This window comes from Gossypium raimondii, chromosome 6 (genome assembly GCF_025698545.1).
Source record: "Gossypium raimondii isolate GPD5lz chromosome 6, ASM2569854v1, whole genome shotgun sequence".
NCBI lineage: Eukaryota > Viridiplantae > Streptophyta > Magnoliopsida > Malvales > Malvaceae > Gossypium > Gossypium raimondii.
Genome location: NC_068570.1, coordinates 58,484,454 through 58,499,370, shown reverse-complemented (window position 1 = coordinate 58,499,370; position 14,917 = coordinate 58,484,454). Strand labels below are relative to the sequence as shown.

Here is a 14,917-nt window from a genome sequence, read left to right as displayed (position 1 = left end):
CCTAGATTCGAATCCCATCACGTGTAGATCCTCTCCCAAATAATTGTAAGTTTAAAGCCCATTATGTATGAGTTTTATCTAAATTTATTTTGATTTAAATTTGAATATATTCTAATTTTCACTCTTGAATATATTCAATTGATTATTATTCTAATTAATTCAACATATTTTATTTATTACTTAGATTTGTACCTATTTGTAAACTCCTTAAATATATACATATATACTACTACTTTTGCAGATGTCAGTGAATTCACAAATCTCCAAGAGTTGGATATCAATGGCTGTAATCTAAAAGGTAGCTTACCCGTGTTTTTCTCCAACCTCACCTCCCTTAAAATGTTATCTCTCTCTTACAATCAGTTTTCCGAAAATATATCTGCCCTTCAGAGCTTAAAATTGCTTGAATCTTTGGACCTCTCTACTAATCAGTTCTCTGGATATATATCTGCACTTAAGAGCTTAACATTGCTTGAATCTTTAGACCTCTCTTCTAATCAATTCTATGGAAATATATCTGCCCTTGAAAATCTAACATCCCTCCAATTGTTGGATATTTCAAACAATAAATTTCACATCCTAAGCTCATTAAGACCCTTGTTCAACCTTTCAAAACTCAAGTACCTCTATGCAGATAACAACACCATACATGCTGATGATCATGAGATGTCGAATTCTTCGGCTCCAAGGTTCCAATTGAGTTCCATCAGCGTCTCTTGTTGTCGAAGTGTAGGGTCATTTCCACAATTCTTGTACCATCAAAGTGAGTTGCAGGATGTTACTCTCTCAGACATATATTTCAAGGTGGATCGATTCCCGTTTTGGTTGGTGGAAAACAACACGGAGCTAAGGAGTCAGTATCTGGTGAATTCGTCTCTGTCAGGGCCTTTTCAAGTGCCATCGCATGTGCATTCTACTTTATCATATTTGGATATCTCCAACAATGCCTTCAGTAGAACATCCCAGTAAGAATGGGAGCACACCTACCATTTTTGGGTCATTTGAACATGTCAAAGAATTGTTCCAATGGCGGCATTCCCTCTTCATTTGGTGATATGAGTTCCCTACAAGTTTTGGACTTATCAAACAACCAATTACCAGGTGAGATACCGGAACAAATGGCTATGGGCTGCTCTTCATTACAGGTACTTGCATTATCAAATAACACATTACAAGGATCAATTTTCTCTAGAAATTTTAATCTAACGAGCTTGTCCGAGCTCGAATTAAATGGAAATAATTTCACTGGGATAATCCCAAACGTCTTAGCTAACTGCTCTGACTTGTATACACTAGATCTTAGCAATAACTTTATCTTTGGTGAAGTGCTAAGTTGGATTTGGAATAAGTCAAGGCCGGAAGCATTGGATGTGAGCAGGAACCAACTCTTTGGTAGGTTGCCACAATGGAGGGGAAATGCTTCGAATTTGGCACAAGTTTCCATGGCAGATAATCGACTTAAAGGTTCAATCCCAAGGGCAATTTGCAGTCTCAATCTCAAACTAAAACTTTTGGACCTTTCCAATAACAGTTTATATGGGACAACAATTTGACAGGGAACATCCCTACCGAATTTGCGGTATTACATTTCCTGGAATACTTCAACATGTCATACAACAATTTATCTAGAAAAACACCTGAAAGGATTGGACAATTAGGAGCATTTGATAAAAGCAGCTACGTCGGGAATCCTTTCCTTTGTGGCTCATTGGTGGGAAAAAATTGTTCACCGATCACAACACCATTGACACCAAAGGCTTCATCTGGTATCAAAGAAGACCATGGTTTCATTGATATAGATGCCTTCTATGCAAGCTTTTCGCATGTTACGTGATGGTGCTATTGTGTATCGCAGCTGTGCTGTACATGAATCCTTATTGGAGGCAAGCATGGTTTTACTATATTCAAATGGCCGCTGATTCCTGCTACTATTTTGTGGTAGATAATTTCCCCAGAAATTTTTGTTCTGGAAACATGTAGCAAAGCAATTGCGATTTCCGATAAAAAAGGGTTTACAAGGGTATAAAACTGTCCATTGCAAAGCCATGTTTATATGGAAAACTGTAAAGACATGAATTTAAAGTGCTTTTCTGGAACTGAATAAAAACTCCCACGAGCCATATTCTTAGTTTCACTGCTATTTCAGTTGGTTTGATGCCAATTTGTTCAAAATGTTAGCTGTCACCAGGTCTAGTCCTTCATAATCTCAGTAGTAGCAACAAATAATTATGAAAAGATTGCTTGCTATGTGTAACACCACCTTCATGTTGAATAAGTTTCTTTACTCCACACACAAATGAGCAACTTGGTTGCTTGGTTATGCATCCAAAAGCTTCCAATCGCTGTGCATAGTTGCAGTTTACTACATACAAACCTTCCATAATGTTTGTATGTTTCTTCAAAGATTGTTGATCTAGAAAGTATCATGCTGCTAAAATCTCAAAGTTTCACTTCAAATCGATCACATTGGCAAATGGCATCATCTAATTACTGTTTCAACCAGATAAGTTTAGTTCCTCTGATTTTCAGGCATTTCTTTTACTTCTTTCAAGGTACTGCTCATACAAAGAATGATATCTCGCTGGCACGTAATCCTTGAATCTGTAACAGATGACAACAGAGGGTAAGATCCAGTAAAAATAATCAATAATAGTTGCAAGCTAACAAGGGGGATGGAAATGAATGACAGGTTAAAGAAAATCTGTAGACAGTAGTCTAGGTATGGTGTAAACTAGCAATTTGTTTCTTTGCTAGTGTTGCAGATAAGACCTCTGATGGCACTTGCAGCCTTTAAGGCTCTAACATATTTGATGATTTCAAACAATGTTGGGCTTAGCTATATAAGTCATTTACTCATGCCGAGAATAGGAAATTAATTTTGCCACACTTCCAATGAAACCTAGAACCGCAGAATATGGTTTATAGCATCATAGGATTAACTGGATGAGCATCAGAAAGTCTCTGCTTAATGTATACAAGGTTAAGCCTACTAAATTATTTTTCACAATGCCTAACTGACAATGTTAAGTAATTGCTCAGTCTTCAAATTTAATGCTATTTTTTAGGTGACAACCATTTTGGAGTATTTGCATACCTTTCAAGAAGAGGAAGCCTCTCAGGTCCTGAAAATAACTCCACAATGCATTGCAGAGGATTACCAATATTTATCACTTTCGACTTTATTTCCTTCATATAACCCACAAAATCTTTGTATTCTGCAGGACTAAGTTTCTCTTTGACCTGATGGCAAAGAAATTTTCAGAAAAATTCCCAATCCAAATCATTTAATGCAATCAGGAAAGTGAAAATCCACAAGAGTTAGCCTGTATTGTGAATTTCAATAGAAAGCAGGAAAAGACAAATTAACAAAAAAATCACTAAGGGAAGATGGTTCCAACAATTAAACAAGGAATGAATGCAAGTCATACAAGTCTTTTCAACTTAATTTCTCTAGAGGTTCCAAAGATAAGTTTCTCAACTTAAAACTCATTCCAAAATTTAAATAGAATCAAAGCAATTAAAGTTTTCAATTGCTGGCATTTATAAGAAATTTTGGAAGAAAAAGATGCATTTTACCTGAATCAGAAAAAAGGAGCCTTTTGTTTCCTCTGCACCAAGTTGTTCAGCACTTCCACAAACATGGTTCTTTTTATGATTGAGAAACTTGGCATCCACCTCTGCACCTCCATCATCCTTATGCAGTAAATGAATATTAGCATTCAACATATTTGTAGTATCAGAAAGATTGTGTGCTTTACTGAACTTACTGTGAAAGGAAGGTCTCTTGGCACTGATCTTTGGGCATCAGATGCATTAATGTTGGAACTTTTATCATGCTCTATAAGTAGTGCTTTGCGTTTCTTCATAGAACATAGTTGTTGCTCTTTACTTTGTTGTTTATCTGATGGAAGATGAGCAGTCAAACCAATAATATCATGATTTTGATATTGCATTTTTCCCCTCCCAGTAATTAACAACTTTTTTTCTTTGCTCATTGGACCACTTGATTGCTTCAATTTTTTCAAATCCATACACGTAGTGAAACATGAAAGATTGGCGGGAGGAATATCTCTGAGATGGCTCGAGTTGTTGCTGCTTTTAACATCTAAAAGAGAAGATAGTTTGTGTTTGGAGTGAGGTAGATCCATTGAAGTAGACTGCAAACACTCGTTATTAAGATACAACTCATATGAAGGAAAAACATGAAACTGAAGTTCATAAAAATGATGACGTTATGCATAGAAAACAATAGATACCAAAACAGGGAGCTTTTCCGTGTAAGGTTCGTCCAGAGCCTGAGCAGTTTTTATCTCATCGGGAACTGGTTTTGTAGAACTTGGACTTGGATCTGTATGAAATTAAGAAACATGGATGATTTTATGAAGGTAATCTTGGTGACAAAATTATCAAAAATGCTGTAATCAGAAGAGTGTAAAGAGCCATGCACTTATAACAGCAAGGCATTGCATTCAATGACAAAGGTCAACTTCCCCACCAATAAAAATTAAATAGAAAATTGCAGTTGATAACCAGAGCAAAAACTTCAGACTTCAGATCTTCAAAACTAAAAAGAAGCTAGGTTTCAAACAGCTCCATCAATAGTTTTGGACATTTTAAGATCAAGAGATACAAATCAAAGAAACATGACAACAGTAACATCATTAAAGGACACTTAACCAAGGGTTTTCTGGTCTGCTAGTTCTGGCTTTGCAGGAGTACGGCTTCCTCCATCTCGGAAGAAACGAGTCAGCGTAAAAACAGCATCCCCAAATTTGGAATAACACTGCAAAAGTAAAGAGGAATAAGCAGTCCTTCTAATAAAGGGTTGCTTCATTTTGTAGAAGTATACCTTAATATGAGGCTGTATCCAAACTGATATCTGAGACTGACGACTTGATTGAGCAAACCTGTAAAGATCTCAGAAGATAAAGTAACCATAGAAGGAAAATGCACAATAAGTTGACCAAGTTAAGGAGAACAAGTTTTAGGGAAATGCATTTTACAGTTGAAATTTTCTGAAAACCTCAACCATACGGTTCCTAGTTGAATGGATTATAACAACATATGCAAACACACACATCAAACTCAAACAAACAAACAATCAACATTATAATAAACAGCAAACTAGTTAAAAGAACGTGAAAAAAAAACATAAAACGTTAATATACATATGCTGCAGGTGTTAACTTAGAAGTGATATACATATTATGTTACAGAAAACAAGGGATAAGAAGATGAGGCATAACCAACATTATATACAACAACTCCATGAATAATTCACAAAAAAAAAATGGATGGATGGGTTCACACAAACAAATCGCTTGTGAGCCTTCAACTTCCCAAGTTTACAGCTTAGGTCTTATTCTTCCAAAATGAGAAGACTTTTTGCTTCATGCTTGGTCAGGTCCAGACGATAATGTAAACTAAGGTAGTACATCCAAGTTTACCACTAAATGCTAAATTTAACAACTGGGGCTTTTAAGTAGTTAAATCAATGTATTAATAAGCACCAGAGTAACAGTTTTAACCCCTCAGTAGGGGAAGAGAAAAGCAATACTAGATATCAAATGTCTCCGAAAGAGAGTTGAAGGGAACACATCATACAGAAACTGCTAATATAACAGTTTCAAGCATTTACTACTTGGAGAATACTCAGATGAAAGATCACAAGGAAAGGGCAATAGAAAGCAAATACCTTTCATCACAAAAGATAATCGCTCCATAATCATGACGGTGACGGATAACTCGTCCGACTGACTGATTTACAGCTCTTGATGCTTGTTGATTGTACCACTCTTCTCCAGATAACAACTTAATCATCTGATGAAATTAGCATGGAAACAGTTTACTTGAAAATGAAAAGCATTTAATTAAGTTTCAAAAACATCTTTACCCGAGAAATATCTGCATCAGTCATCACCTTACATCCTTCCCTCGGTGATTGTGCCTGTAGGTCCAGGTACTCACGTTTGAGACGAACCTGTCATATTATCAGATGTAGACACTCATCTTTAATGGCCAAATCAGTTATATGATGCTCATTCAGTAATAGATTTAGAAAAAAGCAAAGCTGATAAAGAGTGGAGTGAAAACTGCCAATGAAGAAACTGAGCAATAGGCTAAGGATGACCAAACCTTGGGGTCTGTCCGCGTGGCAAATGGCATCCCAGTGATGACCACTGCCCTTCCAGCATGGTCAGCAAAATCTAATCCTTCACTGACCTGAAGAAATAGAAAGAGGGGGAAAAAAGAATCAACCATGGTAGACAGAGACTCGCAAACCATGTAGAACATCAATCATTAGCAAGAAATGCTACCTGAGTCATTACTTTTATTATATATTATTACTAACAGCACTGTTCATACAGATCTAGAGAACCTGGAACTAAACATAAGTATAAATAAAGATGAAGTTCAGGATCACAAAGAAAATTGCTCCATAGATTAATCCAAGGTTTAGTAACAAATACAAGGTGAACTCGTTCGTATATCTTTTAGTGGGGAATAATGCTATATTCACTAAAATCTTACATCTCTTGAATATATAAAAAAGTATTTATTAAGGAATCAGAAATCAGAAAAGAAGAAAAAAAAAAAAAAGTATGCTAGAAACATATTCTGGAATTTATATAACACAGCTATTTTCCATCTAGCAGGTAGCATGTATTTTCTCCTTTATAATAGTAAAACACCACTACACAAGAATTATGTTAAACAGGCTTGTAAGGGTGTATCTCTGAAGCCCCCAAACAACCTTTCCATAGGCACAATATATGGTTGAAAGCACAAAGGAGATCTCTCCATTCTTTTATCACCATAAAACATGTTACATGTATGTCTGGCACAGTGCAAAAACAAAGATTTGCTTTATGTTTGGATGGGAACAGCATACCTTGCCACGACAAACTGCAAAAAATACTGCACCCGAAGTGGAGGTGTCCTTTAGTTTAGTCATATAGTCCTGCCCAAACAAAGAAACTATTTATCCGGGCTATGAATTCTCTGATTGTTTGAATACTATATAAGACAAATTAAAATTTCCTGGATCTACAACCTCAATTGCCATAGGAAAGAGGGAAGATTGTCTGGGTTCAATAACGGGTTTCTTAAATTTGCATATTCTTTCCCATATCGTACTTGAATTTGTATTACCCTGAAAGGAGAAAGAACATAATGTTTAAGAAGCTAAAAGTATGGATTCACTTCCTTTCTCCCTTATTCTTGTTCCAAGATCTTACCATGTTCTTCCAACAACTAATGCACTGGTCCAAAAGGTAGTAAGATGGAAAGAACACAAGCAGTCCATCAGGTACAATTCGAGCAAAATTGACTGGAAAATAACTCAAAAAGAGAAAAAAAAAAAAAACAATGTTACTGAAACATTATGGCTACTAAGGCAAATATGGAAACCTTATTGTCAATAATTATCATAATCTGAAGCATACGCAAGGCAACTCTGCACAATTTGAGCATAATACTTCAAGCCTATTATAGTTAAATAAAGGACTTCCTTCTTTGAAAGTTATTGTTTCCATGTATAAACTTAGAAATCCCTCTTAGATCAACACATTAATAGTTGATATTGCCTCGTGTAAACAACATGCTCTTTCTTTTACAAAGTCTGAATCTTTTGAACATGTATACTCAACCCACCAGGCTAAAGATAGTCATAGCATGTTTTTATCTACAGTCAAATGATCTCCCACTGAGCTATGGACCTATTGACAGCTCTCTTAGCAAATTTTATCCAGACCTGCTCATGTCTATTATTCAGAAAATTGTATATTCAATGAATTCCCTCCAGTGCAGTAACATGATGAAGCTGAGAAAAGAACCAATAGCCTTTCTACCACCAATAAGTGTTATATTTCTCATTGGATTGAGAAATTGAGAAGAGAATCCAGAGATCATTAGACTAATACTAGTTTTACCATCGGCACATCTAACTATTATCTATGAAAAGGTTCACATACCAATAGCATTGCCCAGCTCTTGTTTGTATTCTGGAGAATCACGAAATCGGAAAGATGAATTGAAGGGACGACCTGATGGACCAAGTGGTACAACTCCGGCCCATATCTGATTTGAGGATATTACATGAGGATTTTCCAACTGAATAGGAAAATCTCTGAGATAACATGCAGAAGGTTTCTCTCTTTAGTAATTAAGATTCAAGAAAGCCAAAGCAAAATAATTTTAAAAAGAATGAATTGGTGCAACTTACAATTTGAATTCTTGTGCAAATGAATCCAAGGGAGATAATGTACCCGATGTCAATATAATAGATCCAACACCCCTTTCAGAGAACTCCTGCATGGCAATTCCTGGATTGAAGCACCACCAGCTGAGTATCCTGGATGACTTACCTGCCAAAGTTCAAAAGCCACAAAGCATATTAAAACATCACAGCAGAATGGTGGTATCCAGGACCAGAACCTTGTAGCTCCCTTATCTGTTATTATTGACTGATGAAGCTATATGAAGTGCATCAATTATTGTCAAGAAGTGGAATAAATTCAGAGAAAAAGATAGGAATGTGTTCCGTAAAATCTGTATAAATTTTGAGATGAAACTCTACAACAAGAAAGAATATGCACCTATAGTGCACCTTGGAATACACAAAAGTCTACCTTCTTTTGTCTGCCCATTTTTGGTATACAGGAGGCTGGAGGATGGAAGATCCTCATCTTGTAACTAAATGGCTTACTATTTCATGCAAGTATAACAAGAAAGATTTTGATTTTGAACAAGATACAAGGAAATACCAACAACCTTGTTACTAACAACAATATCTTACAACCAATGTGGGTAATTTCCACAAGTTCCAACTAACATCACATGCATATGCCAATAAGCACCAGTTCTTTTTTAGTGCTTCTTATTGTTCATTTTCTTTTCCTCAATCCTTACTGCATCCCAGATTCCCAGCCAGTTTTTCATTTAGTTAGGTAAAAGAAAAGAAAAGAATAACCTCATTTGTTTATGTATTAATAAAGTTAATCTTCTTTGTAAACCATGAGGCTCCTAAAAAAGGGGGTGTTCATATGCCTACATTCACACTTGACAACCGGAAGAATCATAATGATCTTTTAACAATGTCAACCTGATCTAAATAAAGAACTAAATTGAATCAAGCAGGGTAAATACACATGTAGAACAAATTAAAGAGCAAATAACAAATTCTAACAATTTGGTCTCTGAATTACCTTTGAAGATATCTGTAGCATTCACCTCAGCCTCTTGCACATGAACCTAAAATAACAGATGAGAGTTCAAACATAAGATGCCTAGCTTAGGGAAGAATAGTATGGAAACAATGCCCACTATTAAAAAGGTAATGATAACAACATCCACTGTCATGAGTCTGTCAACTCAAGGCACTGAGATCCAAGCTTACACGATAAGAATCAGCATGACCATTGCCCTTGTCTCTGTATATACTTTTAAGGATGTTGCCAATGCTTTCCAGCCTACAGCCATTTCCCTTTGCATCATGCTTCTTATCTTCCTCAAGCAGCACAGTAGCATCCTCAATTATTTCGATAAGCTTAGATGCAGTTTCATGTGTGATATTAAGATCAGCAAGTAGTTCATAAATGTAGGGCCCAGGCTTGGTAAATCCAAGTTCCTTGGATTCAATGGGAACTTCATCAATTCGCTTCTGAAGTTTCAAAAGAAGAGCTAAAAACATGCAGAATAAGCTCTAAATAAATGCATTGATAAGGATACGTGTGTATATAAAAAGAAAGTGAGATGTGCACACACTCATACATAAGTACAATGAAATTAAAAACACAATTAAGCTGAAGTTGCCAGCAAAGTGATTGAAAGGTTTTCTAGAAGTACAATATCCTCAACTTAAAGAACCAAAGCTAACTCAAGCAGGAGGACAAATACAATTCATTGAAGAAACAACTCTGGCATTTGAAAATAATAAAAGCTTATATATAGTTGCATACAAAAGCATTTCTAAGAACAGCAATATAGATACGTTCTCAATGTACCAATTGACTAACCTCTAAGGATTGCAAAGTTATCAGGATTCCCTGATTTATCATTTGATTCTTCTCGCCTCCCAACAGCTAGGTCAACACAATGTTTCACTTCAGATATACATGCAGTCAGAAGCCCAGAAGACAAGTCAAAAGAGGCAGCATCAGCACATATGCTTTCCTGCATTGTATTCCCATGAAATTAGTAGCTAAGCTCACATAACAAAAGGAAGAAAGATGACTTTCAAATGAGTTGGCCTATGTCATTCAGTAGAATAACTAAATTCCAACAGTAGTGAACAAAGAATTTCAATTAGCAGCAGAAAATATGTTCTATCTAAAATTTACACATAAGTTCGAGTTACAAATTTCAATTTTCCCCTTACAAGGTTGTGAGCTTCATCAAAAATCAGTATGCTATTGTGCCACTCAAAATTAAGAGATCCTCTATATTCACGATCTATGAGATAGTTGTAAGGTGCGAATAAAATATCAACAGCCTTGTGGAGTTCTCGCGCTACATAATAAGGGCACCTACAAGAAAAAGGACATTGTAAAAACCAGCAAGAAAACATAATCAACAATATTGAAATTAGTAGTGGGGCTTTAGACCAGGACATGCATTGGAGCAAAAATAACAACCATATGAAGTATGGAAAGAGAACACTACTGCAGAAACCTACGGTCCATATTTTCTTCCAATATTCACCAAATCCTCTATGTCAACAGGCTCATCACCAATATGAGGATTGCTCTTCATATAATCTACAATAAAAAAAACAACATTAGTTGACACTGGATGCCCCTGAACTATTTCCAAATGAAAGCTTCAAAAAAGAAATTACAGAGATAGTTGCTCAATTCACTGGAAATAATTGAATAGTATAGTCCAGAGAACATTAGAACAGTATCTCAACTCTTCCCTATTGTTCATATCAAGCTCGTATGACCATCATGAAGTAATACTTTGTAAAAGGAAATCAAGCAAACTATCTCCGCATTACCATGATGAATATATATAGGCATTTCTTACTTTCCTCTTGTAGATTGGATAACAATCCAATGTGATACAAACCTTTAACAGCAATTCCTAATAATTATCACACACTCTAAAGCCAGAATCAAAGTCCACATCCTATTGAACATGTACATCAACCAAGAGTTAACAGTTTAAATTAAACGACCTATTGAATAGATGCTGACATATTCAGGGCATGGGTGGTGTATTTCAAATGACATCTATGCATAAAAATGAACAAGTACCAGCAACACGTGAAAAATGAGTGCATGAACGCTTCTGACGCTTTCTGCAAAGGAAACGGCAGGCATTTGTCTGGGCTTTTCCTCGAAGTAAACTTACTTCTTCATGTATGCACAATTGCTCTCGAGAACCTAAAACTACCATCTTGGGCCTGTACATCCTCTAATATTCAGAAAGTCAAAACCCTAAGCCAAAATATTGAGCTTATGAAAATATCAACATAAATGTCCACCGATACCCCTGAAGAAGCTTAAGAACATATTTTAACATCAATGATTAACAACAAGAGAAGCTCCCTTAGATGTAATAGATGACAAGAAAATGCTAGGAAATCTGCAGTATCTTCATATTTCTCTTTCTTTTGATAAAAGACAAACAAAGTTTATGCCACATTCAAAGAAATGAAAATTCAAGTGTTGTTATACCTTCAATTTTTTTTCTTCAAGACTTAATGTTTCTAGACATGCAACATTTCATATAAATACTGATCAGGAGAAAAAAAAAATACAACAACAACAACAACCAGTTAGGCAAGGAGTAAAATGCAGATAATCTAAGAATGATTCAAGTTGAAACCTCTAGTGAAAAGATTTCCAAGAAATACAGCAGTTATTTTATGCTCCAATCAAAAAGCAACTGAATTGAGGTTTAAAACAGATGGAGCTTGGGTTAATAATCAAGCCAAGCTCAATGTGCAATGTAAAACTCATTTGTTAAACAAACCAAGTATCAGGAAGTTTGTCGCCAACTTGATCAAGCCATTGAACATACGGCTTAATAGAGTTTCACGATTGCTCAGTTCCAAAGCATATTATATTACCTCAAGATCCCACCTCTTATCTTATCAAACAAATTTAAGACAATAGATTCTAACACAAATATTTTTTAAAAAGAGAAGAGGAGAGAGAGAGAGAGAGAGAGAGAGAGAGAGAGAGAGAGAGAGAGAGAGAGAAGTAGTTATCAGCTCAAAAACATTCTCCTGGGCTCTGGCTAGAACAAGACAAAAGTCTTCCAGGAGAATGGATCAGATCAGACATGTCTGGTAAGCCAGCCCAAAGACATTGGTCTACAGCCTAATATTGGAAGTGGTAAGACTGAACAAAATCAGCTCAGATGCAGATGTCAAAAAAGAGCATGAACCAACATATGCTCTTCCAGTTTTTCCTTAAATTTGGAGGACAAATATCAATCATCTCCACTACAGCAAACCACGCATAACACAACTGGAACAATAAGCTATTGATAAAGAAACCTAAATCATGTGTAATGAAACAATCAACCATGACCTGTAATTGCTTCTTCTCAACTCTTGAACGACTTGCCGAAGTTGGCTGTGAGTACGTGAGGTATACACTATGGTTGGATGGTTACTGGATTGAGACTCTGATGATCCTACGTCAGATTGACTCCCATGGAATTCACTCTTTCTTTGACTACTCCCAGTTGAAAAACCACCCAAACTTTTCCTCCAGGCCAATGTGGCACAGAGAAGACATAATGTTTTCCCAGTTCCAGTAGGACTCTCCAAAAGTGCATTACACCTCTGCAACATAAAACAAGTAGAACAAACCTTAAATAAACAAAATTCATACTACACATCACTTAGTTCCTAAAAATAGAACCCAGAACATGAATTTAAAACAACCCAACATCAATATCCAACTCAACCATGCCAAAATATAAATAAAAATTACCCGAATGCCCTTCAATTGCATAACCATGTTTCAAAACAGCACCCAAAATTTTTTTATAATTTAACACATTTCTCCGAAAAAAATCAGTACTTTCAATAACCTAAAATTTAGTTTTTTATATATTTTCTTAAAAAATTGAAGAAAATCAGACATGTGATCACTGTTCATTAAATTCAATTCCACTGCTCAGAATAACAAAAAAAAAATCCTTAACACTAAACAGCAATAGTAACTACAAAAATTTTAAGAATGTACCTTTTGGAGAGCTTCAATAACTTTCTCCATGTAAACTAGTTGGCAATCATAAGCCTCGAACGGAAAATCAACATCGATTCCCCGTAACTTGTATGTGGGCATTTTCCCCTTCTTTTTCTGTTTGGATTACGAGAAAAATGATAGGGTTTACCTTTGTTAACTAGTTTGGATTGAGTTATAGTCTTATAGAACATGGTATATAAACCCTAGGGGCCGAAGGAATGGGAATTAGATTTTCCCGCCATTTCGCTCCTGATTAGTGCCTAGTTTATTTCCAAAGACGCTGTCGTCTAATATTATTGTAATTTGGTTAAATTTTTCTTTAAGCCCCTGTACTTTTTGTATGTTTGGATTTTCCCCTTTTTCATTTTGAATTTAAAATGCAAATCCAATATTTTACACAGTGAAATCCTTTCTATTACAACCTCTCTCTTTTGTACAGTTGTATACTTTTATTTCTTTTATCTTACCATCACAATATCAATATTTTAGATAAAAATTTAAATATTAGAAAAATTCGATTCAAATCGTCAGTACACATTTATTTTTTTTACAAGGATATTAATCCATTACTACATTGTACCTTCACTCTTTAAGAATGATTGCACCCTCATATTAACCTTGCCTTCACTTCTTGCCCATTTGAATATTAGTTTGCATTTATCTTCAGTGGTATCTTTTACCTCTAGCCTATTCATTTCTAGATTTTGGTTTGTCAGTCTTATTTACTTACATTATTATTAATTTTGAAATCTATATACACACAATTATTAACTAATTACAAAATTTCGAGTAAATATGATTTGGATTTTTCGAAAACAAATGTATGTCTAGTTTTTTTTATACAAATTATTTAAAACTATTCATAATTTCTCCTCAACCCTTCAATAGGGGGATAAATACATTTCAGTGCGCTCGAACCCACGTACTCCTACATAAACAACAATGTCAATACCAACTGAATTAGTACTCGATCGGAACATGTCTAGCTTTTTAAATACTCCAAAGTATGCAAATAAAGTTGACATAGAATTCTCTTGCCTCAGTATTAGTGGCAAATTCAAGGGAGCTGGCAGGGGCCCCGGCCCTCCTAAAATAGAAATTCTCCATTTAGGCTCTTTAAAATTTTAAAATTGTAATAGTAAAATTAGATTTTGGCCTCTAAAAAAGATAAAATTTTAATTTAATCATTTAAAAATTATAAATATATAGGCTATTAAAACGATAAAATTACATTTTTACTATTTGTAAAAATATACGATTAAATTTCGACTCCTCAAAAATTTTCTTGCTTTGCCTTGGTATACATTATATCATCCACCTGTGACCATTGGAATGTTTAATCAAGATTGAACATTTGAATCCTTAAAGACGTAATATTTTCACGCCAAACAGCTTTTTAAAGTTGCATTATATGAGACATGCATCGAATTACGGACATCTTGAGAAAGCTTTAAATAAATAACCCATTAAATGGTAGTTTGTATTGTAGTTTCTTTATAATTTATTTAGTAGCAGTAGCATGATATTTGCTTAATATGTAGATACATTGTTATTATATTATGTGAGCACCACTAAGTTTCTTTGTTCAGTGTGCAGATTTATTGTTTTATGTGCAGGTTTTAAACTGATCGAGGTTTTTTTATGTTTTGTGAATCGTAATAGCATGTAGCTAAGAAATTAGGGGTCCTATAACATTTTTTGATTGATATGGA

The 14,917-nt window shown here is 35.1% G+C and overlaps 3 protein-coding genes across 5 annotated transcripts; 2 read left to right on the top strand and 1 right to left on the bottom strand.

The window, feature by feature from the left end:
• The first annotated feature begins 339 nt into the window (after positions 1 to 339).
• Positions 340 to 969, top strand: LOC128041783 (receptor-like protein 13). The gene has a single exon (XM_052632109.1). It carries the CDS (start codon positions 340 to 342, stop codon positions 967 to 969), a length of 630 nt encoding a protein of 209 aa, XP_052488069.1.
• Positions 970 to 971: 2 nt separating this feature from the next.
• LOC128041782 (receptor-like protein 1) lies at positions 972 to 1,553 on the top strand. The gene has a single exon (XM_052632108.1). The coding sequence runs from the start codon at positions 972 to 974 to the stop codon at positions 1,551 to 1,553; it is 582 nt and encodes a 193-aa protein (XP_052488068.1).
• A 405-nt stretch (positions 1,554 to 1,958) lies between these two features.
• Positions 1,959 to 13,421, bottom strand: LOC105773093 (regulator of telomere elongation helicase 1 homolog). 3 transcript variants are annotated; one of them, XM_052632813.1, is made up of 23 exons: positions 13,203 to 13,415; positions 12,540 to 12,796; positions 11,256 to 11,404; positions 10,676 to 10,757; positions 10,379 to 10,526; positions 10,017 to 10,173; positions 9,398 to 9,681; positions 9,207 to 9,252; positions 8,225 to 8,366; positions 7,974 to 8,128; positions 7,239 to 7,330; positions 7,055 to 7,153; positions 6,893 to 6,961; positions 6,136 to 6,222; positions 5,894 to 5,980; positions 5,696 to 5,820; positions 4,850 to 4,907; positions 4,678 to 4,783; positions 4,257 to 4,348; positions 3,768 to 4,157; positions 3,577 to 3,693; positions 3,095 to 3,240; positions 1,959 to 2,601 (listed from the first exon to the last, which is right to left on the bottom strand). In XM_052632813.1, the coding sequence occupies exons 1-23, from the start codon at positions 13,302 to 13,304 to the stop codon at positions 2,526 to 2,528; spliced, it is 3,066 nt and encodes a 1,021-aa protein (XP_052488773.1). In that variant the 5' UTR covers positions 13,305 to 13,415; the 3' UTR covers positions 1,959 to 2,525. The 3 variants fall into 3 exon arrangements, with proteins under 3 accessions (XP_052488773.1, XP_052488774.1, XP_052488775.1); XM_052632814.1 differs by having other exon boundaries at positions 5,921 to 5,980; positions 13,203 to 13,414; XM_052632815.1 differs by lacking the exons at positions 1,959 to 2,601; positions 3,095 to 3,240; positions 3,577 to 3,693 and having other exon boundaries at positions 3,873 to 4,105; positions 13,203 to 13,421.
• Between the last annotated feature and the right edge of the window lie 1,496 nt (positions 13,422 to 14,917).